Source organism: Ranitomeya imitator, chromosome 3, assembly GCF_032444005.1.
Source record: "Ranitomeya imitator isolate aRanImi1 chromosome 3, aRanImi1.pri, whole genome shotgun sequence".
NCBI classification, from domain to species: domain Eukaryota; kingdom Metazoa; phylum Chordata; class Amphibia; order Anura; family Dendrobatidae; genus Ranitomeya; species Ranitomeya imitator.
The window spans coordinates 327,723,719-327,749,719 of record NC_091284.1 but is presented as its reverse complement, the minus strand read 5'-3'; the positions used below and the strand labels follow the sequence as shown (position 1 = coordinate 327,749,719).

Genomic DNA, 26,001 nt, shown 5'->3' with positions numbered 1-26,001 from the left:
CATCATAGGAGGGAACAGGGCAAAGTTAGTTTACTGAGTAGTTGATGTGGTAGGCTTGTTTGAAGAGATGGGTTTTCAAAGCGCGCTTGAATAGGTCGGGGCTAGGTATCAGTCTGATCGTCTGGGGAAGTGCATTCCAGAGAGCTGGCGCAGCACGAGAGAAGTCTTGGAGACGGAGGTGCGAGGTTCGGATTACAGAGGATGTTAGTCTTAGGTCATTGGTAGAACGGAGGGCACATGTAGGGTGATAGATAGACAGAGATGAGAGAGGAGATCTAAGGCGGTGCAGAACTGTGGAGAGCTTTGTGGGTGAGAGAGATGAGTTTATATTGGACCCTGTATTGAATGGGTAGCCAGTGTAATGACTGGCACAAGATGGAGGAATTGGTGAAGTGGCTGGATAGAAATATGACCCTGGCTGCCGCATTCAAGATGGACTGGAGAGGAGAAAGTTTGGTAAGAGGGAGATCGATCAGAAGAGAGTTGCAGTAGTCCGGATGAGAATGAATAAGAGCGACAAAAGTCTTAGCAGTTTCAAAGGTGAGAAAAGGTCAGATTCTGGAGATGTTTTTAAGATGCAGGTGAAAAGAGCGAGTGAGTGATCTGATATAGGGAGTAAAAGAAAGTTCGGTGTCAAATGTGACCCCAAGACAGTGGGCATGCTTCTTGGGAGTTATAGTTGAACCCTCCAGGGTAATTTTCATGTTGGGTAGAGTGAGGTTAGTAGAAGGGAGAAACACAAGAAGTTCCATTTTGGAGAGATTACCGTATATATTCGAGTATAAGCCGAGATTTTCAGCCCAAATTTTTGGGCTGAAAGTGCCCCTCTCGGCTTATACTCGAGTCACGGTAGCGGTGGGGTCGGCGGGTGAGGGGGAGAGGGCGCTGAGGCATACTCACCTAGTCCTGGCGGTCCTGGCGCTCCCCCTGCCGTCCCACGGTCTTCTGTGCTGCAGTTCTTCCCCTGTTCAGCGGTCACGTGGGACCGCTCATTAGAGAAATGAATAGGCGGCTCCACCTCCCATAGGGGTGGAGCCGCCTATTCATTTCTCTAATCAGCGGTAACGGTGACCGCTGATAGAGGAAGAGGCTGCAGCACAGAAGACCGTGGGACAGGTAGGGAGCGCCAGGATCGCTGGGACTAGGTAATTATGTCATATTCACCTGTCCACGTTCCAGCCGCCGGGCGCCGCTCCATCTTCCCGGCGTCTATCTGCGCTCTGACTGTTCAGGTCAGAGGGCGCGATGACGCATATATTGTGCGCGGCGCCCTCTGCCTGATCAGTCAGTGCGAAGAGACACCGGGACCAGACGCTGGGAGCTGCAATCAAGAGAGGTGAGTATGGCTTTTTTTTTTTTTTTATTGCAGCAGCAGCAGCGGCACAGATTTATGTGGAGCATTTATGGGGAAATATGAATGGTGCAGAGCACTGTATGGGGCACAGCTATGGGACAAAAATGAACGGTGCAGAGCATATATGGGGCACAGATATGGGGCAATATGAACGGTGCAGAGCACTATATGGGGCACAGATATGGGGCAATATGAACGGTGCAGAGCACTATATGGCACAGATATGGGGTAATATGAACGGTGCAGAGCACTATATGGGGCACAGATGGGGAAATATGAACGGTGCAGAGCATATATGGGGCACAGATATGGGGCAATATGAACGGTGCAGAGCACTATATGGGGCACAGATATGGGGCAATATGAACGGTGCAGAGCACTATATGGCACAGCTATGGGGCAATAATGAACGGTGCAGAGCACTATATGGCACAGCTATGGGGAAATAATGATCTATTTTTATTTTTGAAATTCACCGGTAAATGCTGCATTTCCACCCTAGGCTTATATTCGAGTCAATAAGTTTTCCCAGTTTTTTGTGGCAAAATTAGGGGGGTCGGCTTATACTCGGGTCGGCTTATACTCGAGTATATACGGGTAGGTTTCAGATAGAGAGAGGACATGATGTTAGAGACAGCAGACAGACAATCCTTGGTATTTTGAATTAGGGTAGGGGTGATGTCGGGGGAAGAAGTGTATAATTGGGTGTCATCAGCATAGAGATGGTACTGGAACCCAAATCTGCTGATTGTTTGTCCAATAGGGGCAGTGTACAGAGAGAAGAGGAGGGAGCCTAGGACTGAGCCCTGCGGAACCCCGATAGTAAGGGGACGAGGAGAGGAAGAGGAGCCAGCAAAATATACAGTGAAGAAGCCATCAGAGAGGCAGGAGAACCAGGAGAGGGCTGTGTCCTTGAGGCCTATAGAGCGGAGCATAGAGAGGAGGAGCAGATGATCCACAGTGTTGAATGCTGTGGAGAGATCCAGGAGAATCAGCAGGGAGCAATGACCTTTGGATTTAGCTGTTATTAGATCATTAGAGACTTTAAGGTACCGTCACACATAGCGACGCTGCAGCGATACCGACAACAATCCGGATCGCTGCAGCGTCGCTGTTTGGTCGCTGGAGAGCTGTCACACAGACAGCTCTCCAGCGACCAACGATCCCGAGGTCCCCGGTAACCAGGGTAAACATCGGGTAACTAAGCGCAGGGCCGCGCTTAGTAACCCGATGTTTACCCTGGTTACCATCCTAAAAAGTAAAAAAACAAACGCTACATACTTACCTACAGCCGTCTGTCCTCGGCGCTCTGCTTCTCTGGTCTGGCTGTGAGCGCCGGGCAGCCAGAAAGCAGAGCGGTGACGTCACCGCTCTGCTTTCCGGCTGACCGACGCTCACAGCCAGAGCAGGAGGAGAGCAGAGCACAGCGCTGGAGGACAGACGGCTGTAGGTAAGTATGTAGTGTTTGTTTTTTTACTTTTAGGATGGTAACCAGGGTAAACATCGGGTTACTAAGCGCGGCCCTGCGCTTAGTTACCCGATGTTTACCCTGGTTACCAGCAAAGACATCGCTGAATCGGTGTCACACACACCGATTCAGCGATGTCTACGGGGAGTCCAGCGACGAAACAAAGTTCTGGACTTTCTTCCCCGACCAGCGACAGCACAGCAGGGGCCTGATCGCTGCTGCCTGTCACACTGGACGATATCGCTAGCGAGGACGCTGCAACGTCACGGATCGCTAGCGATATCGTCTAGTGTGACAGTACCTTTAGTGAGGGCAGTTTCAGTGGAGTGTAAAGAGCGGAAACCAGATTGTAACGGGTCGAGAAGAGAGTTATCCAAGAGATAGCGGATTAGACGGGAGTGGACCAAGCATTCCAGGAGATTAGAGATGAAGGAAAGGTTAGAGACAGGTCTGTAGTTAGCAGTGCTGTTGTGGTCCAGGGATGGCTTTTTAAGTAAAGGGGTTATTGATGGCATGTTTAAGTGAGGAGGGAAAGAAACCTGAAGAAAGAGAGAGGTTAAATATTTTAGTCAGGTGAGTGGTGACCACTGGTGAGAGAGACTGCAGGAGAAGTGAAGGAATGGGATCACTGTTGCAGGTTGTAGGCCGAGCAGAAGCGAGGAGCTTGGAAACTTCTTGTTCTGAAACAGGCTCAAAGATTTCTAGTGAGCTTGAGGTGCAGCAGGGAAGGGGATCCAGGCACTGAGGAGATTGGGCTGAGATATCCTGATGGATGTGGTTGATAATTTCTAGGAAATAAGTGGCCAGATCCTCACCGCTGAGGTTGGTGATGGGGGCCTGTACTTTAGATTTCAGGAGGGAGTTTAAGGTTTCAAAAAGTCGTTTTGGATTGTTGGATAGTAAAGTGATGAGGGTGGTGAAGTAGGATTGTTTGGCCAGATGAAAGGCAGAGTTATAGGTTTTGAGCATGAACTTATAGTGGATGAAGTCTTTTGCTAAGAGAGATTTTCTCCACTGCCGCTCTGCACACCTTGAGCAATGCTGAAGAAAGCGTGTTTGCATTGTGTGCCAGGGCTGCCGTTGTCTGTGTCTGTTCTTTCTGTGTGTAGAATGTCCTGCTTCATCCATGGCATTGGACAGTTTGAACCAGCGGTATGGTTGCTCCATTGTCTCAAAATGTGTGCCCTCAGACGATACTATAAGAGGCAGCTTTGTCTGTGCGACAGAGGAGCACAGTGGTTTCTCCAACCTCAGAGTAGCGCTTGCAAGTTCTAACACCTAGAAGATCAGCAAACTGATAGACTGCATTGGTGGCCTGTAACGGAGGTAATGAGCAGTACACAAAACAATTAAAAAGCTCCAAAGAAAGGAGAGGACTTTTAACACCAAGTAAATTGCAAGGTTTTTTTTTTGTTTTTTGTTTTTTACACAAGCAGTTTGCAATTTTGCCGGTTATGAAAATGATAACAACCAATCAACACATGAACACCCAACATAGCCAGTGTTCACTCACTCTTTTTGCTGCATTACTGGCATTGGGTAAATATGTGTTTATGGTGCAATCATATTGTTTACGCATTAATTAAGTCAATTAGTAATTAACCCATTCACAGCAAGAAAATATTACACATTATAAGTACTGAGTAAAGAATAACAGCTTGCTTAAAGTAAACTTGACAGCTAATACATGCTGCCCAAACCTTGGGCAACACGTATCAGTCACTGGCTGTAGGATCACAGCCATGTATGCTTGACCCTGAAAAGCAGCAGCATTTCAGAGAAAAACATGCTTTTAAAAGCTGCTGGGGACAGAGCGTGCTCTGCATTAGTCGTACAGGCGGGTCACCGGCGGCTTCTCCCTGCCCACTGACAGTGACTGACAAGTCTCTTCCTATAAGCACTGGAGGAGCAGCTCGGTCCCCCAGAGGCTACTAAAAGCAGGCTTTAGCTTAAGTGCAGCAGCGTTTCAGGGTCAAGCATACATGGCTAGGATACTACAGCCAGTGGCTGATACATGGTGGCCACAGTTTTGGCAGCATGTATCGACTGAGGGTTCCCTTTAAAGGGAACATGTCACCAGGAAAAATGCTATTAACCTGCAGATATGGGGTTAATCTGCAGGTTAATGTCATTACCTGTCCAGCGTCTGCACGTAGCCGAACGCTGCGGGGAGAAAATGCACTTTATTTCCCCCGGCAACATTCTGGTTTCAGTCATGGGGAGGTGCCAGCGCTGGGTCTGTCACTGCTCGGTGTATACAGCATGACTATACTGGAATGTGGTAATCTTATCCCATTTGCGTTTTTCTATATTTACATACTTACTTGATACTATATACTTTCATTATCACTTGCAGGATCAGCTACAGCTATACATTATTCCCACAGTGTTCATTTAGACTTATTTTATTTACACATTTTCCACTTCCATGCAGCATGATTCCTCCCCATTTTATTATTGTCACATGTCATTTTTATTAACCCCATCAAATGTTGTGCCAGTCTTCCTTTTTTGTGTGTCCCTCTCACTTAATACTTAAAAAAAGACTTTTACTCTTCAATATTACTTGCCTTACTGACTTTCTATCGGTTTACTTTTGTGCTTTTTGCTATAAGATTCTATGTAGAGAAAGTGGGGGAGGAGAAAGGAGAAACTAGAGGTAGAGCTCCTCCTTCCTCCTTCCCCTCTTTTATACACAAAATCATTTCAGTAGCAACGGTCATCTCCTGTTTTCGTAATGGAAAAGTCTGTCTTCACTGAATACTGATTTTACCAGTAAATTGAGACTTTTGAGACTGAATGATCAGTCCTGATGGGAAAAGAAGCTGATTTTCTGATAAGATATATTGCAAAGTAGCTTATTTTTATGTGTAATATTAATTTATGAAATAAAAAATAACATGATTGTTACACTGCTTTTTACCTCCCAAACAAGCTTACTTCACCACCCTCATCACCTCATCCTCCAACAATCCTAAACAACTGACACTTTTCACTCCATCCTCACTCCTAAAGTGCAGGCCTCCATCACGAACCTCAGTGCTGACGATCTGGCAAATTATTTCATCGAAAAAACTGACCATATATAACAGAACATGTTTTCTCAATACACTAATATCATGCCTTTTCCTCCCACACTTCATCAAGCTCACTTTGTGTCTTTGAACCATTCACAGAAGATGTTACAAGTCCCCTCACGTCTTCTCACTCTACTACCTGAACCAGTGACCATATTCCCTCTCACTTCCTTCAGTTCCTCATTCCCAGCTATAATCACCAATCTAACTAAAATATTTAGCCTCTCTCTTTCATCCGGTATCTTTCCCTACTGTTAGGATAGCGCAGCAACTCTATTGTGAAAATAGGTAACACTTTAAAAACTGCAACTGATCCTGCCGATTCCTGTACAGACTTGAGATCATGACCCTACATTCCATAGTGGTTCCTACGTGAGTTGAAATAACCACAGACTAGACAATGGCAACCCAGCTCTATGCTGCCTGAAAGGCCATCATGTTTCACATTCCTTCTAAAGAACCTGAGGACAGAGCAGAGTGCAGTAACATCCAGAAGGGAAAGTGTGCTGAAACAGAAAGAGATCCCATAGTGAGTAAAACAAACCACGAAAAACAAGGTAAAGGATTAAGTTCGTACTGTTAGACAATATGGCCCCTACTTCCTAAAAAGAAACAGAAGATAGGTGCATGGTGAAAAAAAAAAAAAAAACAGTAGAGAGATAAACCCTAGCTGGTCTTTCACTGACCGGCTTAAACTACAGCAGTATGGCTGGACATCCGAATGAGACTATCATAAGACGAAAATACCAGCAGAAGCAAATTATATAAAGCCACATCCAAAAGGTGATAGGGCAGACAAGTGAGTAAATGAAAACACTTGTTACCCTATAAAGACTGAAGCAAGGATAACAGAAACTAAACACCTGGAGAAGGTATCTTCGGTGGCTCGATGGACAGAGATGCCTTCACCTTGTGCCAGTCATTAAACTGGTTGTCCAACCAATGCAGAGTACAATATAATCTTGTCACAATCATCCATAAAACTCTCCAGTTCTGCAATGCCCTACATCTGTTCCCTCCTCTCTGTATTTCAGCATACTCGTGCCCTCCGTTCCGCTATCGACCTAAGACTAACATCCTCTTTAATCCGAACCTCCCACTCCCATCTCCCGTCTCTAAGACCTCTCATGCTGTGCCATGACTCTGGAATGCACTACTCTGGACAATTTGATTCATTCTCAGTAGTTACAGTTTCATGTGTAACCTACCCTAAAAACGCATTTCTTCAGAGTGGCCTGTCACCCAACATCACAAATCTGACTATTCCTTTTTGCTCTTCCTAAATTTTCCTTAGAATCTAATCTCTCGTATTATCTGTGTACACACCCTCCAAGCACTTAATAGCACTCTGTATCTGTATTTGTACAGAAACTGGCTGGTGACTGGCTCATGCAGCATTATTTGAATGTCCTATTTATTATATTGATAGCTGGAGATCGTACACTACTAGCACTTTTACTAGTTACCTTTTGTGTCTATCCTATTTCCTCAAATACTAAACTTGCAAGCAGGGCCCTCACTTTGCTTGGTACAGTGGCATGTAATAGATTGGGCACCATTGATCAAAATTACTGTTATTGTGAACACTTAGGCTAGGTTCACACTGGGCGTTTTTGTTGCATTTTTTCTCTGCTGCAAATCCTGAGTGTTTGGCAGGAAAGAAGCTATGTCAAATACGGTTTTCTTTCAAATAAATTGGTGAAGAACGCAGAAAAAAACGCCTAAAAAGAAGTGACATGCTCCATGTCCCCCCCCCCTCCAAAAAAAAAAGAAACAAGCTGTATGCATGAGATTTCTGAAATCCCATAGACATAGCTGGTATTGTCAAATGCAGCTGAAAATTAGCGTAAAAAAACGCAAAAACGCCCAGTGTGAACATAGCATCAGGCAAGTTGAAGATGAAATGCTCTCTAGAAGGCCTAAAGTTAAAGATGACACATATCCTTTGTATTTTAGGCAAAATAAAATATATTGTCATCTTTTACATATTAAAATGACAGAGGAAAATAGGAAGATGCAAAAGTTTTGGACACACTGCATGGTTAGCACCTAGTAGCACCCCCTTTTGAAAGTATCACAGCTTGTAAATGCTTTTTGTACCCAGCAAAGATTTTCATCTATTCTTCCTTGGAAAATTTTTCCAGTTCTGTGAGATTCCTGGGTCGTTTTGCATGTACTGCTATTTTGAGGTCTAGCCACAGATTTTCAATTATGTTTAGATCAGTTGACTGTAAAGCCATTGTAAAACCTTCAGCTTACTACTTTTGAGTAGTAGTAGTCTATTGTGGATTTGGATGTGTTTGGGATCATTATCCATTTGTAGAAGCCACCTTTCTCAACTTCAGCTTTTATACAGATGGCGTTATGTTGGCATCAAGAATTTGTGGAAATTTCATTGCATACATTGAAATGTTCTCTGTGACATTGGTTGCAACACAACCCCAAAGCATGATTGATCCACTCCCATGCTTAAAAGGGAACCTTTCAGCAGTTTTGGCCGCTATAACTAAATGTCATGCATAATGTACATCATGTGTAGTATGTAATTGTTCTATACCATGCACTGATTCTATGTATATCATTGCTTACAGTTTCACCGCATCAATATACCACTACGTTTAATAAAGCACAGACTCAACCACAGTCTCCTTATTGGACTCCGGTATAGCGATTTAGCTGACTGTATAGCTACGTGGGCCTGTCTCATTTAGTGAGGACAGAACAGTGAAACGGCAGCCATCCAACTAGTGGGATTCAAATCACCGGCTACTCAGAGACTAAATACAGCTACAGCAATCTCTGCACAGCCAAGCACTTTCCCAAGACACCATGTCTCACAAATCGCATAGGACAAGATCTGTTACTTCCGTCTCCTCAAAGACAACATCCATCAGCAGCGCGGTCGCCATTGCCCGCGCAAATGCTGAAGCCGCCAAAATACGAGCGAGCTTTGCTGACCAAGAGATGCAACTTAAATTAGAAAAGGCACGCCTGGATGACGAAGAGAGAAGGTTGCGCTTAGAGAGAGCTAATCAAGAGAGAAGGTTTGCAGTTAGAAAAAGCACGCATAGATGATGAGAGAGCCGATCAAGAGAGAAGGTCGCAGTTAGAGAAGGCACGCGTGGATGCCGCCTTAGAAAGTCTAGCGGCCAAAAGGGAAGCTGCCACAGCCCTCGCCGAAGTAGAATCACTAGAAGCCGCACAAAACCCCAAGCTGCATAGCCAAAGCAGTATGTCGGGTCTGGAGTTTCCACTACAAGACTCACCACAACGTACATCTCAGTATGTTAATGAACTTCCCGATCCAAACTATAACCCTGAACCAGTACCAAAAACAAGAATATGACGTCTCCAGCGAAGTGAGTGAGAGTCGTCACGAGGCTCAGCTCCAGGACAGAAACAAACTCGATAATGTGAGGCAAAACAACTCTGTTAATGACTACCTTGCCCCTCACCAGGTAACCAACGTGGATCACCCTGCTGACACACCATACGTCAGACCGAAGCAATAAGACACCGGCTGGTGCCACCCTGAGGACACTAACAGGTACGAACGCACCTCACATCACTACCAGGGCGACCCATCACCAGCATACTCTGCTGACAACCGGTTCACGACAGAATTTGCCAAGTTCTTCACACGACATGAACTGGTTGCCAAGGGACTCATGAAATTCACTGACCAAGCTGAAGGTTACAGAGCTTGGAAAGCTTCCTTCCAAAATGTCACTAGAAACTTGGGGCTACAACACAGGGAAGAGATAGACCTGTTAGTTAAATACCTGGGAGAAGAGTCAGTCAAACATGCGGTAAGGATCAGAGACATTAATATAAACCGCCCTGAGACTGGCCTCAAAGAGAGAGGCTGGATGAGTGTTATGGCTCAGCAGAGGTAATAGAAAGAGCCTTGTTCAAAAGAATCAGTGACTTCCCTAAAATTTCTAACAAAGGTCTCCAGAAACTTAGAGAACTAAGCGACCTACTAAAGGAAGTCCAAGTTGCCAAATATGAAGACGACCTACAGGGACTTGCATTCCTCGACACAGCCAGAGGTGTTAACCCTATAGTACAAAAGTTGCCCTACAATCTACAGGAGAGCCGCAATATATAATTAAGTAAAACACAGTATACCCTTATTATATCCACAAATTTTATACTTCCGAAGTATATACTATTAAAATCAGAATAAACCGGTAATTAGGGTGCACTGTGAAAGCACCAGTGGAGACCACTGTGGTGAAGAGACCAAGCACCTAACCATCACGTAGTAAGAAATCACCAGAAAGTCTTGAAGCTCAGGAGTCTTTAGAATATGCCTTTATTTAATGAAATGGCAACAATATATAAAAAAAGATTTTTTTAAAAATATATATTAAATCTATAAAAAAGTCGCAGGGACAGGGTTACAGGGTACCCATACTCAGCAGAACAACCCCCAAACAAAATCCTTATATTTGCTTTGTCGCTGTGCATATCAAAAAGATGCAAATATTATATGCAGTGCAATAATTACATAAACGGTGTATAAAGAAAATACAAATATCAAAACACTATATACGTGAACATTGCATAAACAAAAAGGCTCAATAGCATGGTGAAAAAAAGGTTGCCAAGAAGGTGTGCACAATAAAAAACTCGTAAAAAGTAACAACTCACTTCTTTATAGTGCCCAAAGTGCATAGACCTATATAAGGTCTATAAACATGTGACCATACACACAAGTGTGATAGCACAGCGATATTGCTTTTGTATATATATGGGGGCAAAAATGACAACTCACTGCAACAGAAATCAGGCATTAAAACGTGTTAAATATTAATTATTAATTGAATTATTCTTATTCTGTACTGAGCACATTGCTTCTCGCTGACATTACAAACAGCTATTTCTGTGTATGTAGCTCAGAGTATAAGTCAATGCCATATACAGAGGACACGTGGTCTTTTGTCACGTGGGGCTGTCACCTCCTACCTTCACCATCATTCTCCATGGACATGAGACAAGTCACACAAAGAAGGAGCAACAGCTGGTAGCCATGATGATTTCAGAGTTCACACAGACGGACAGGTTTTACCATTCAGAACCTTGGGAAAGATGAGTAACAAGCGCTGATATTTACACATGGACAATCTGTTTGTAACTATTTCATCTACTTCTATGGTTTGCTGCAATGTGGTTTTTCTGTGGACAATTCAATAAACCACTACATTTTTCATGAGAATATCATGACATTTTTCTTTAAGAGTAAGCACCTGGTGAATAGTCCTGATTAAATAAATGTGCGAAATAAGCAGATTTTAACAAAACGTTTCTCCTCTCTCAAACATAATCTGCAAAAGAAACCAGAGATGAAAGATCACTTTTTTTCCTTCATGTCAAAGATTTTTGAAAACTGTCATGCAGAACTAGCTCCCACTCTCAAAGACTCTGATAAATGCTGGTTCCTACCCATGTTCGGAGTATACCACCCTAAGAAACCAGGCCAGATCAGAGTCGTGTTTAATTCCAGTGCTAAGTTTTACGATGTCTCCCTGAATGACGTTCTACGACAGGACCAGACCTCAATAACAAACTGCTGGGTGTACTTATGCGCTTCCGTAAGGATTCCATTGCCTTCATTGCTGACATCCAGCAAATGTTCTATTGTTTCCTTGTGAGAGAGACAGGAACTTCCTAAGATTCTTCTGGTACAGAGACAATGACCCTACTAAAGAAATCACGGAGTATCGCATGAGAGTGCACATCTTTGGCAACAGTCCTTCCCCTGCAGTCGCCATTTACGGCCTCAAAAGGTCGGCTCAGGAAGGAGAAGCAGAATACGGAGCAGATGTCAGACAATTCATAGAAAAGGACTTTTATTTCGACGACTGTCTAAAAGCCATGCCTTTAAATGAGACTGCCATCAGTATTCTCAGGAGAGCCCAGGACATGCTTGCCTGCTCGAACCTTAGGCTTCATAAAATAGCCTCAAACAGCCAAGAACTCATGGAAGCATTCCCTTCTCAGGACTTATGTAATGGTCTCAGAGACCTGGACCTGGAGTCAGACCCCGCACCAATGCAACAAAGCCTCGGGCTTCTCTGGAATCTACAGTCAGACAATTTCATGGTCAGCCATGAAGAAAGGCCTTTCACACGTAGAGGTGTCCTGTCTACCATGAACAGTCTGTACAATCCCTTGGGTTTTGCAGCTCCTGTTACTATACAAGGCAAGGCCCTACTGAGAGACTTAACTAGGGAAACATCTGACTGGGATGCACCTCTGCCACCTGATAAGAGGATCCAGTGGGAAGGGTGGAAGAACTCGTTAGCGGCACTCTCCAACCTGAATGTGCCAAGACCATACGCCCCTGTGCCATCTACTGAAATACAAAGCCAAAGACTGTACGTATTTGCAGATGCTTCTGTCAAAGCAATTGCCGCTGTTGCCTACCTCAAAACTGTAGACTCCAAATGTCAGTGTCACATTGGTTTCATTATGGGAAAGGCCAAACTCGCACCACAACCAGAGCACACTATACCCAGGTTAGAGCTTTGTGCCTCAGTCTTAGCCGTTGAGTTAGCGGAGTTCATCACATTCGAAATGGATATTGACCTGACACAGGCCAAGTTCTACTCAGACAGCAAAGTAGTCCTGGGATATATCCACAACCAAACCAGGCGATTCTACGTTTATGTCAAGAACAGAGTGCTATGAATCAGGAGATCAGTTCATCCAAAGCAGTGGCATTACATACCCACAGACCAGAATCCCGCTGAGCAAGTCAACTAGGAAGCACAACGTGGCTCTCAGGACCAAAACTATTGTACATTGAGGAATGTTTTCCAGACACCTTTGAACTAGTAGGAGAGGACTCAGATGCTGAAATCCGCCCTCAGGTGTCTACACTTCATACAATGACCTCTGTTATCCAGCTTGGATCTTGCAGGTTCGACAGATTCTCAAGTTGGAAGTCACTTACTCGAGCCATTACCTGCCTGACTCATATAGCTCACTCATTCAGGACCACCAGAACTTGTGGCACAGAAAAATGTAAAGGTTGGCATCTTTGTAAAAATACCTATGTTACCGCCGACTTAGAGTTCTCTAGAAATCACGTCATCCTCACTGTTCAAAGAGAAACCTACTTTGCAGAAATCCAATGTCTTATTAACAAAGCTCCAACACCAGTGAGCAGTGTATTGATAATTCTTGACTCCACTCTTCTTCAAGAAGGAGCAGAGAGGCTTACCCACGAAAGCCTAATCACCTTCATGGCAGAAGCTGCAGCTATAATCAATGCAAGACCCTTGGTTTCAGTCCCTAACGACCCTGAGGAGCCCTTGTTATTGACTCCAGCTACTCTACTTACCCAGAAAACGGGACTGTCCAGTGCCCCTCCAGGAGGATTCGACGCTAAGGACTTCTACAAGCGCCAATGGAGACAGGTACAAAGTTTTGCAAATACTTTCTGGGACAGGTGGCGCAAACAATATTTGTCTACCCTGCAGCCACGGACGAAGTGGCAATCTACTAAACCTAATCTGAACGTAGGTGACCTTGTTCTCGTGAAAGACTGTCAAATTCACCGGAACCAGTGGCCACTTGGTCTAGTTACCGCAACGTTCTCGAGCAAGGACGGCAACGTCCGCAAAGTTGAGCAAAGGGAATGAACCTAAGACATTTTCCAGACCGGTATCTGAACTGGTCCTATTGTTGCCTTCAGAAGAAAGGAGTAGTGACATCCCTTGATGTCAGACGGAGAGTGTTCTGTCTCCGCCATCTAATTTGTTACTCCCGATTATCTGTTTGCATAATTGCAGGTTTCTCAGTTTTCAATATACAGTATTGATATATTCATACCTTTATTTATCTGTAGTGCTTTGGCTCCCTCTAGTAGTCAGAGTCATGTTGACAGTTCTATTTTTCTGTTTTTGTATTTTCCATGTCTGATTCTCCTCCCCCTTGCAATGCATTATGGTAGCTCAGCCTCCATCTCCCTCCATTTTCTCTTCACTTCCTTCAGTCTGCTTTCATGGAAAGACGCTTGCACTTCATTCCCCTTGCGATTGCATTGCCGGTATGTCTTTATGCTTTCCGTAAATAATTTCTTCTCTATATTAGCCTAGCTTAGCCAGTTGTACTCCTAGTTCAGTTACTAGCCTTCTAAATGTCATGCATAATGTACATCATGTGTAGTATAAAAGCTAAAGAAGAAAATGATCGGGTGCCTCTAGTAGTTACCTACAATCCAAATCTGGAGGTGCTAAGGGGAGCTGCATGGAAATTACAACCTTTACTACAAAAAGATGCCCGATTACAATCCATTTTTCTAGACCCCCCACTACTGTGTTTTAGGCAGCCCCAATATAAGAATTATCATTGTCAGAAGCTCCCTGTCCTCTCTAACAGCTGCAGGAACCTTTCCTTGCAACCAGAAAAAATGTAAAACCTGTCCATTTATAATGACCATAGACAAGATAAAGATCCCCAATTCACATCAGGACTGCAAGATACCAGATACTTTCAGCTGCATCACATCTAATGTGGGGTACTTAATTATTTGTACTAAATGTCCAACTGGGGGTCTGTATGTTGGGGAGACAGGGCAAAAACTGAGAACAAGGATAAATTCTCATCGCCACACAATAAAAGAAAAAAGAATGAATCTACCTGTGGCCAAACATTTCTGTATGTCTGATCATAGCACCATGGACCTGAAATTACTTGTATTGAAAGGTAACTTCAAATCTCAGAGAGACAGGAGAATCTCGGAGTATAAATTTATGACAACCTTTGACACACTTAGTGCAGGAATGAATGTGTCGCATGGATTTATGTCTTTTTACATCAATTAAGGAATTTGCACTAAGACCTTATGGGGCATCATAACACAGTACCAGACCCCAATCAGAGGACAACAAAACATTCACTCCTTATCTAGGAACTTTCCAATATTTATGGACACAACTGTTTATCACTCTCCCATAATGACAGCTGTGCTGTGTTGTGTATAAATATGTGATTCTTCAGATGTTGCTTTAGTCTGTACCTGATGAGGAGACCTGAGTGGTCTCAAAAGCTTGCAATTTGTTACCATCTTTTAAGTTAGCCATTAAAAAGTATTAACCACTGAGGACTCTCAATTCTAAATATTTTTCTATGAACTGGCTAACAAGGTACCAAGATATATATCTTTCCTGTAATTAAGGTCTGAAACTTTGGTCAAAATTATCCGAGCACACAAATCTCCGAGAGTGCTCAAACTTTTGCATCGGACCTCTTTCTTTTTTGTCATTTTTCAAATAAAAAAAAAATAAAAAAAAACATATATACATTTTGCCTTCAATACAAAGGAAATGTGTAATCTTTAACTTTAGGCCTTTTAGAGTTCATTTAATCTTCAACTTGCTTAAGTTTTCACAATAAGGCTATATTCACACTTTGCGGATTTTGCTGCGGATCCGCAGCGGATTTGACCGCTGCGGATCCGCAGCAGTTTCCCATGAGTTTACAGAACAATGTAAACCTATGGGAAACAAAAAACGCAGTGCACATGCTGCGGAAAAAAACGCGCGGAAACGCTGCGGATTACATTCCACAGCATGTCACTTCTTTTCTGCGGATTTTCACCTGCTCCAATAGAAAACTGCAGATGAAAATCCGCAGAAGAAACCGCAGTTAAAACCGCGATAAATCCGCAGTAAAAACCGCGACGGGTTTTCACTGCGGATTTTGTAATTCTGCTGCGGAAAAATCCGCAGTGGAATCTGCAAAGTGTGAACATAGCCTAACAGTAATTTTGACCAGAAGTACCCAAACTTTTACATGTCACTGTAAGTGTTGAATTATGTATTATGTTGTAATGTTTGATATCATCTGTACCAAGTTTTCTCTGAAGTGTAAAGTGCTAAGGAATATGTTGGCGCTATAAAAATAAAATTTATTACAATCTAGAGAATTGGCATTATTCAGCCATGTTCACCATGGGAAAACAGAGATCTCCCTAATGAGATGTATGGGAGTTAAGGATTTTTTTCTCGGTAGTTTCCATAATCTCTATTAACGTAACAAATTCACACATGCAAAGCCCAATAAAGTGCTAAAATGTGTCACCTATCCATAGGCTAGATGGTAACTACTAGCTCTTGGACGTTACTGCTACCTGACAGATTGTGATACTTGTTTCCCCTGTCTGAATACAGGGGCAATTTGCCATGCTCGTTGATGCTCCATTCTTTCTGGGTGTGTCATAGTGCAGCTCTTGACTATCCCCAATCATCAGAGTAGGTGGTCTCAGCAGCTGGACCCGTTCTAGTAGTTATTACCTATCCTGTTGATATATAAGAATTTGTAGTAACAGGAATACCCCTTTTTCACATTTATTTTCTATTGTGTCCAGCCAATATAACTAAAACATTTGGTTGCAATTATAAATTTACTAGATGGCAGCCCGATTCTAAAGAATCGGGAGTCTAGAATCCATATATACTTTATTTATTCAAATGTAAGAATAATACAATTAATTAATAATAGTAAGAAAGAACAAAAATAATAGGCAGTATATGGAGAAAACACCAAACAAAAGTTCAAAATTGGTGTGAAAATGTCACTGAACCACTTCACAACTAAATATATATAGTTTTGGTAAATGGTATTATCATTTTTTTGACGAAATTCAGCAGGAGCTTGAAGAGCAACGTCACTGGGCCCGCCTCCACGCAGTAGAAACTTGCTGTGAGGTAAAAATTCAAAAATCACACCAAAATGGCGGGCGGAGTGTGTCACAGTACGGCACGTTTCTGATTGGTCGCTCGCAGCAGGCGGCAACCAATCAGACACTGGACACTGTTGACGTCACTTATCTCCGGACATTAGCTCCGGACATTAGCTCCGGACATTAGCTCCGGACAGGAAGTTGGCACAAATTGCAGGAAGTAGTATTCTAGGCAATTATATATTAGATAACTAATCGTACACATGTCAATCATTCAAATTAAAGGGACTCTGTCACCTGAATTTGGAGGGAACAATTTTCAGCCATGGAGGCGGGGTTTTCGGGTGTTTGATTCACCCTTTCCTTACCCGCTGGCTGCATGCTGGCTGCAATATTGGATTGAAGTTCATTCTCTGTCCTCCGTAGTACATGCTTGCATTTGATTGATGCCATGTGTTTACCTAGTGGCAACTATTTGCCGGCAGGCCTAAACAGACTAGTAACCAAGCACAGATACACTTGTACAACGTTGATTCTAACTAGCTAAGTCGCTAAAATCATTTAAATGGACCACTACTCTAGACCAACTACTACTTTCAAGCAAAAATTGTGAAATCTAGGAAGTAGGTGGCGTAATCTAGGACGCAGCATGAGAGTGCAGTGTAATGAACAATTAGCCCCAAACAGTAAGCATTAGTAGTCAGTTTTCAAGACTCTATTGTGTCTACCCAGTATACTGTATATAAGATAATGATAATAATAATAATAATAATAATAATAATCTAAAACACTTAATTAGAAGTATCTACCACCTCTTCTGCATTTGTTGTCTTTAAACTTACATTTGAATTCTTCTGGGGTCAACCACAAGAAGCATGAGATAACTCAAGATAATCTCTCCTACAAGAAATACTGTGAGCCTGCAGAGTAAAAAGATGAAAATAGGTTTACAACTACTGTGGTAGGCTTGAAATATGTCTAGCAAATAGAGCATTAAACAAGGTAGCAAATTATTTCTTATTATTATTGTAAATAGCATAATAATGTCATAATAGTCTATAAGTAAACGAGTCTATTGTGTAATAACCATTACAAGTAAAGCGAAAGTTCCAACCATGTGTCCTTAGGGCAGGGATGTCAAACTCAAATACACAAAGGGCCAAAATCAAAAACTTGGACTAACCCACGGGCCAAACTTGATTTAAAAAAAAGAAAAAGTCTTCAAGTGAGACAGATTTTCCTTATCAAATATAACGATTAACCTTTTCATATGGAAAAACTTAAAGGCATTGTCCCACAAACAAAGTACATTTTAATTAATAGATCTTAGAATAAGATAAACATCTAAATCACAAATGGGGGATACTGGAATAATATGTTATGTAAGAGCAGTAAAAGCATATCGACCAATGGCTTAATTTAAATATGTGATAACAATGGATAAAAACCTTGAATAATACAGAAAATATAGTATGATGCCAATAAAAGTGCCTGCCAAACACGGTAAGATACCCCCACAGTAAATTCCTCCACAGTACCCTCCACACACACGGTACTATGACCCTATTGGTACACCATTCACCCTGGCAAAGTATGGTGACCCCATCCCAGTATGATTCCCCAACTGCGATCCCCCACAGCCCTCCATACAGTACCATGGGTCCCACATAGTCCTCTATACAGTATAAAGGCCCCACATTGTCCTCCATGCAGTACAATGGGCTCTACATAGTCCTCCATACAACATAATGGCCCTACATAGTCCTTCATACAGTAAAATGGGCTCCATATATTCCTATAGAATATGTCAGAAGAGTAGGCGGTTTTGTGAATTGTATAGATTTGTATAGATTGACTTGAACCTCAAAAATATCAACAAAATATTGTTCACACTATAAGGCATAACATATCTTCGAAGAATCTAAGTAAATATATTTCTAAAGATGCTATTGACATGAAATTCTCAACAGATGTCGGTAACAACCCATCCAAACCACACAGGCAAATAAATCAAACCATAGATGTCCACAAATTATATATAATAATGAGAAATGACAAAGGGAAAAATTATTGAACAGGCTTACTAAAATGAATATTAATAATAATAATAATCTTTATTTATATAGCGCCAACATATTCCGCAGCGCTTTACAGTTTAACAGTTTCAAACACAAAAGTCATAAGTAACAACGTTAACAATACAATAATTAAAGCGAAATAAGACGACCCTGCTCGTGAGAGCTTACAATCTACAATGAGGTGGGGGAGATACAAAGTACAGGTGTGTATTTACAATGATGTATTTACAATGATGATCCAGCCATCTTCAGGGGTTGGGTAATAGATAGGGATAGTGAATGGGCTACACACACACAAAAACGTTAAATGACTTTGATTAGTGAACGTGATAGGCCGCTCTGAACAAATGTGTTTTAAGCGAGCGCCTAAAACTATGCAAATTGTGGATGGTCCTAATATCTTGGGGTAGAGCATTCCAGAGGATTGGCGCAGCACGGGAGAAGTCTTGGAGTCGGGAGTGGGAGGTACGGATTAGTGCAGAGGTTAGCCGAAAGTCATTTGCAGAGCGCAGTGGTCTGTTAGGTCGATAGACAGAAATGAGGGAGGAGATGTAAGGGGGTGCCGCACTGTGGAGAGCTTTGTGGGTGAGAACAAGTACTTTGAATTGTATCCTGTAATGAATGGGCAGCCAGTGTAACGACTGGCAAAGAGCGGATGCGTCCGAGTAACGATTAGCCAGATGGACGACCCTGGCTGCTGCATTAAGGATGGACTGGAGAGGGGAAAGTTGAGTGAGGGCGAGTCCAATTAATAGAGCATTGCAGTAGTCCAGGCGGGAGTGGATCAGGGCGACAGTGAGGGTTTTAGTTGTCTCCATGGTGAGAAAAGGGCGGATTCTAGAGATGTTCTTTAGGTGTAAGCGGCACAAGCGGGCAAGAGATTGTATATGGGAGGTGAAGGAGAGATCAGAGTCAAACATAACACCCAGACAGCGCGCCTGCTGCCGGGGTGTTATTATGGTGCCACCCACAGAGAGGGAAATGTCAGATTTAGGGAGGTTAGTAGATGGCGGGAGCAGAAGAAGTTCAGTTTTGGAGAGGTTGAGTTTCAGATAGAGAGCAGACATGATGTTGGAGACTGCAGACAGACAGTCAGTGGCGTTCTGTAGTACAGCGGGGGTAAGGTCAGGGGATGACGTGTATAGTTTTGTGTCATCAGCATAAAGATGGTACTGAAAGCCAAATCTGCTGATGGTCTGTCCAATTGGGGCCGTGTAGAGGGAGAAGAGAAGGGGGCCAAGGACTGAGCCCTGAGGTACCCCGACAGCGAGAGGAAGAGGAGATGAAATGGAGCCAGAGAACAGAACACTGAAGGAGCGGTCAGAAAGGTAGGAGGAGAACCAGGAGAGAGCAGTGTCCTTAATTCCTAGTGACTGGAGCCTAGAGAGTAAGAGAGGGTGGTCAACAGTGTCAAAAGCTGCAGAAAGATCGAGAAGAATGAGCAGAGAGTGGTCACCATTACGTTTTGCTGTCAGAAGGTCATTGGTCACTTTGATTAGTGCAGTTTCTGTCGAATGTAGGGGCGGAAACCGGACTGTGAAGGGTCTAGGAGGGAGTGAGTGGAGAGGTAACGGGTAAGGCGGGAGTATATCAGGCGCTCCAAGAGTTTAGAGATGAAGGGGAGATTGGAGACCGGTCTGTAGTTGTTTGTGCAGGATGGGTCGAGGGTGGGTTTCTTTAGTAATGGAGTAATGATAGAGTGTTTGAAGGAGGAGGGGAAAATGCCAGAGGAGAGGGAGAGATTAAAGATTGTAGTTAGGTGACTTGTGACGACTGGAGAGAGAGACTGGAGGAGATGTGAGGGAATGGGGTCGGTAGTGCATGTAGTAGTGTGTTTTAGATTTTTTATTTGCCATGTTCATTTTAAGCGTACAAGTGCACAGATACCAAACGTGTATATATATATATTTTTTTAAGTTTAAGTGGGGATTAAACATTAAAAAAAATTGCAAGAAAGACCATTTTTTGCTTACGTCACTATTTTCCAAGACCCGTAGCATTTTTAAATCTAGGGCTGTGTGTGTTAGGGGTCGAGTTCCTGCCTCTGCACAGGGGAAATCTCGGGCCATCTCCGCTGCGTTCTCCCATTCTTCTCCTGCCGCAGTGGAGCCTGCTCAGCGGAGACGGCAATCCCAGCATCTCGATCAGTCTGATTCTGTGCTAAGAGTTACTGCTGCATTTCCTGCTTCTGCCATTGAAGTCAGTACTGGGCAGCGGCGAGCAGACGCTTCTGGGACTAAGTCCTGCTTTTCACGTTCTGAGCATGACCAGAGTAAGATCTCTCAGTGGAGATCGAGGGTCACATGATCAGATACTGCAGCTCAGGTCATTGGTCATTCTTGGAAGGTCTTTTAAGTGCTAGGTCTAAATCCTGCTTTGCACACACTGAGCATGCCCAGGGCAAGAACTCTCAGTGGAGATTTAGGGTCACATGCTCAGGTATGGCAGTCTCTCATTGGTCCTTCTTGGAATGTCTTTTACTTGCTGCAGCTATATAAGGCTCGCATGGCCGCACGGCCATGCGCTAGTATCAAATGTGTTTTGGCTTATGCTAGTGGATACTATACCACTCAGTTCTTATGTGGTGTGAAGCTGTTAGCATTGGGACTGTACACTCAGGCAGGCAGCTAGCGTCAGTGGGGGCAATTAGCCTAGTTAGGGTATTTAGTTATTGTGTACAGCGCGACTCTGTGAGGTAACAGAGTTCGCTACCAGTTCACACGGGGTGAAGCTTAACCCACGTGTGAGCTCAGAGTCCATCCGCCATTACTTAGCAGCAGATATCTCTGCACGGTGGACCCTGGGCTGCGAACGCACCTTGTAGCTACCTACTCATTACTCTGCGCGTTCCGCTAGCCCCAACAGTGTGATGGCTTATTTTTTGTGTCCTAAGTTGACTTTTCATCTATACCATTTTTGGGGTAGATACAATGTTTTGATCACTTCTTATTGCATTTTATTACAATGTTGCAGCGGCCAGAAAAAAGTAATTCTGGTGTTATGATTTTTTCTCATTACATGGTTTACCGATCAAATTAATTTATTTTATATTTTGATAGATAGGACATTTCTGAACATAAACAAATACACAGATTTGGTATGGTTAACTGTTTCATTTTAAATGGAGCAAAAAGGGGGGTGATTTGAACTTTTGTAATTTTTAAAACTATTTTTTTACTTTATTTAATATTTCATTTAGTAGACAAAGCTGCGACCAACGATCACCTGTGCAATATGTAACAGTGCGTGCTTCAGCACTGCTATGTATAGCAAAAATCACAATCTCCTATGAACACTGGCCATGAGCCGGCGTTCACAGGAGATTCACAAAGACAGGCACTTCTGCAGACCCATGGCTGTCATGACAACGTAATCATGGAGCAGTTGGATTTGTGACACTTCCGGCTGGCGCTTATTAAATCCCGCTGTCACTGACAGCAGCATTTAACAGGCTAACAGCCACAGGTGGAGCACTGTTAAAGGCACTTTATTGCTAATTAAATAAGCCATCAATTGCGGAGAAAGATGTGGGCTCAGCGTCAGAACCCGCATCAGGGAGTCAGGGAGTTGAACTTTAACATAAATATACATCAAGAGTTGTGAAGGAGTTAAAAATTTTGTACAAAAGCCTTTGTTGGTGATGACAGCTTCAAGACATCTCCTGTATGGAGAAACTAGTCGCATGCATTGCTCAAGTGTGAGTTTGACCCATTCTTCCTCAAACTCTCTTCAAACCCTGAAGGTTCCATGGGCTCCTTGTGTTAACTCTGAGATTTAGTTCCTTCCATAAATTTTCTATTAGATTCACGTCAGGTGACTGGCTGGCCATTCAAGTAGCTATTTTCCTTCTCTAAAACAAATTGAGTTTCCTTGGCTGTGTGTTTGGGATTATTGTCTTGCTGAAATGTTCAGAAATGGAGTCTTGTGTTGTGAGCGTGTATACATGATGGAGGTTGAGTGCATTACTTATAATTTTTTTTGAAACAATTGTACCTGCTTATTTCAGGTTTTTCTGTAGCCCTCCACAGGAGTCCCTAGGCTCTTGGACTCCTCTGTCTTAAATCTTGTGGGGAGCACCTGGTTGTGGCTAGTTTAGGGTAAAATTATATGCTTTCCACTTCCGGATTATGGCTCCAAAAGTACTCCCGGGAACCAGGGCCGCCTGACTGGGGTATGGGGTCTGATGAGCAGAGGGGGCCGCATCGGACCCCGTCTCTTCTGCTCACTGGGCCCCAGCGGCAGGTTCAGTTGAACTTTATTGCTGTGCGGGCCTGCAATAGTTAAGCCACCAGGAAATCGGAGACTGGCAGCTGACTTTACCGCACACGTCGCCAGCATATGACGTCATTGTCATTTGCCGGCAAGTCCGCACTTGCAATGCCTTGAGGGAACATCACCGCTGGATCGCGGCCAGGTAAGGAGAAAGTTTTTTTATTTTGAGACCGGCAAGCCACAATATGTTTCGACAGCATGATGGAGACACATGGACCATGAGTCTCCATCCTGCCCCATGATCCTGCACCATGTAACATGGGGCAGGATGTAGACACATGATGAAAGATCATGGGGCAGGATGGAGACAGATGGGAAACGATGAGGAGATCAGAAGGGGCATGATGGGGAGATCAAATAGGGCAGGATGGGACATCACATGGGGCAGAATGGATACTCGTGAGGGCAGAATGGGAGCACATATGGGGCCAGGATAGGAGAACATATGTTAGGGCTAGCGGAACGCACCAAATAATAAGACTGATAGTGTACGGTGCGTTCGTAGCCCGGGGTCCACCGTGCAGAGATGGAACCTGCTGCTGAGTAATGACGGACTATATGGCGGTACTCATAAGTATACTCGCGTGGGTTAAACTTCACCCAACGTGAAGGAAGCAATCCTGTTGCGTCACAGGATAGCGGTACCGCACATAGAAGGCGAGCAAGCAGTCAGCGAACTTAACCCCAACTAGGATTGAAGTCCGATTAGACCACTTGCTGGCACAACACCGCAACAGGGTGTGTTAGGCAACTCTTATAATTAGAGCACCGGAGTGCGAACTGTGCCGTGCTGGCAGGCACCACTAAGCACCCAGACGTGGGTCAGGAAGCGCACTACTGGCGCGTGGCGCCGCACTGGCGGTCACAGCAATAGACGCTGATACGTGTGTGACACGTTGAGTGATTTGTCGGGCGCTAGATAGCAGCCATACTCCATACGCGAACAGTCATACAATAGGGTAGGGGTATTTAATGAACGACTTGCACTCACAACAAACACACGTATTCAATTGTACACTAGCGCATGGCCGTGCGGTCATGCGCAGTTTATATAATTGCAGGACAGGAAGTGGCCACAGTAACTTTGCCCTTCCAGGGCCTGCCAAGAGGACCAATGGAATGCGCTGCAGAGCCAGAGCACATGACCCTCGATCTCCAACGGGAGATCTTGCTCTGGGCATGCTCAGTGTGCGCAAACAAGGACTTAGTCCCATGGAAGTCCGCTCGCCGCTGACCAGCACTGACTTTAATGGCAGGAGCTGAAGAAGCAGCAGTAACTCTCTGTACAGAGTGAGAGCGAGCAAGACACTGGGAGCGACGTCCCTGCTGAGCAGACTCCACTGCGGCTGGAGGAGAATGGGAGACCACAGCGGAGACGGATCGAGATTCCCCCTGTGCAGCAGAGGAAACTCGACTCCTAACATTACCCCCCCTCCTAGGGCCCCCCCCTCCTTGGGCCTCGCTACGCTCGAAGGCAGCAATGAGCTGTGGGGCCCGAATGTTTTCAGCAGGCTCCCAAGACCTGTCCTCTGGACCATAACCCTTCCAATCCACCAAATAAAACTTTTTGCCGCGTACCACCTTGCACCCCAAAATAGCGTTCACCACGTAATCGTCCGTAGACGAACCCGATGTCCCGGCAGATGACTCGGAAAACCGGGACATGTATACGAGTTTCAAGAGGGACACATGAAAGGTGTCGGTGATACCCAAGCGTGGAGGAAGAGCCAGGCGGTAGACCACAGGATTAACCTGTTCGAGAACCTTGAAGGGACCCAAGTAGCGAGGAGCAAACTTAGTGGACTCAACTCGCAGCCTGATGTTACGGGCGGAGAGCCACACCAAGTCGCCAGGGGCAAAAGTCGGAGCGGGGCGCCGATGAACATCGGCGGAGGACCTCATTCTCTCCTTGGAGGCCCGAATGGCATCCTGCGTGCGATCCCAAATGTCCCGTGCCTCCACAGCCCAGTCTGCCACCCTGGGATCAGCGGAAGACACAGGCATGGGCACAGGAACACGCGGATGCTGGCCGTAATTTAAGAGGAATGGAGTCTGACCGGTGGAGTCGGCTACGGCATTGTTAAGTGCAAACTCTGCCCACGGTAGCAAGGATGCCCAGTCATCCTGTCTGGCAGAAACAAAATGTCGCAGATATGTGACCAAGGTCTGGTTGGCCCTTTCTACCAACCCATTCGTCTCGGGATGATATGCCGAAGAGAGATTTAACTCAATACTGAGTAGACGACATAGCTCCCTCCAGAATCGAGACGCAAACTGGGGACCCCGGTCACTAACAATTTTGTCTGGCATACCGTGTAAGCGAAAGATATGCTTGATAAACAAGACAGCCAACGCCCGTGCAGATGGTAGCCGTGGAAGAGGCACCAAATGCACCATTTTGGAAAAATGATCGGTGATCACCCAGATAATGGTGCAATTACGAGACTTGGGTAAGCCAACCACAAAGTCCATCCCGACCATCTCCCAGGGCCTGTCAGCCACGGGCAGAGGATATAGCAAACCAGCTGGCCGTTGCCGAGGAGTCTTGTTCCTGGCGCAAGAGACACACGCCCGAACGTACTCCGCGACATCATGAGCCATATGCGGCCACCAGTATGTCCTCGCCAGTAACTCTGATGTCCTTTTAGTACCAAAATGTCCACCCACCCTGGACGAGTGCGCCCAAGAGAGAACCTCCGGTCGCAAACTAGATGGAACAAAAGTCTTGCCCGGGGGCACAGACTCCAGCGAAACCGGGGCCACGGTTCTCAAACTCTCGGTGGGGACAATAAGCCGAGGCTCCTCCTCCTCCTCCGCAGATGACACAACGGAGCGAGAGAGAGCGTCGGCCCGAATGTTCTTCTCCCCAGAAAGGAAATGGAGGGTGAAATGAAACCGGGAGAAGAACAAGGACCATCTGGCCTGGCGAGAATTCAACCGCTGAGCTGTCTGCAGATACACCAAATTTTTGTGATCTGTGAAGACTTGGAAGGGAAAACGTGCTCCCTCCAAGAGATGTCTCCACTCCGAGAAAGCCAACTTCATGGCTAGCAACT

At 44.5% G+C, this 26,001-nt stretch overlaps 1 protein-coding gene across 1 annotated transcript in view; it reads right to left on the bottom strand.

Moving 5' to 3' along the window:
• Window positions 1–26,001, bottom strand: part of LOC138669865 (lysophospholipid acyltransferase 2-like) — a 237,206-nt gene that overhangs the window by 80,869 nt on the left and 130,336 nt on the right. The window contains exon 3 of the mRNA XM_069756698.1: window positions 17,438–17,515. Within this exon, the coding sequence (XP_069612799.1) occupies window positions 17,438–17,515 (78 nt within the window). The remainder of the gene's footprint in view (window positions 1–17,437; window positions 17,516–26,001) is intronic.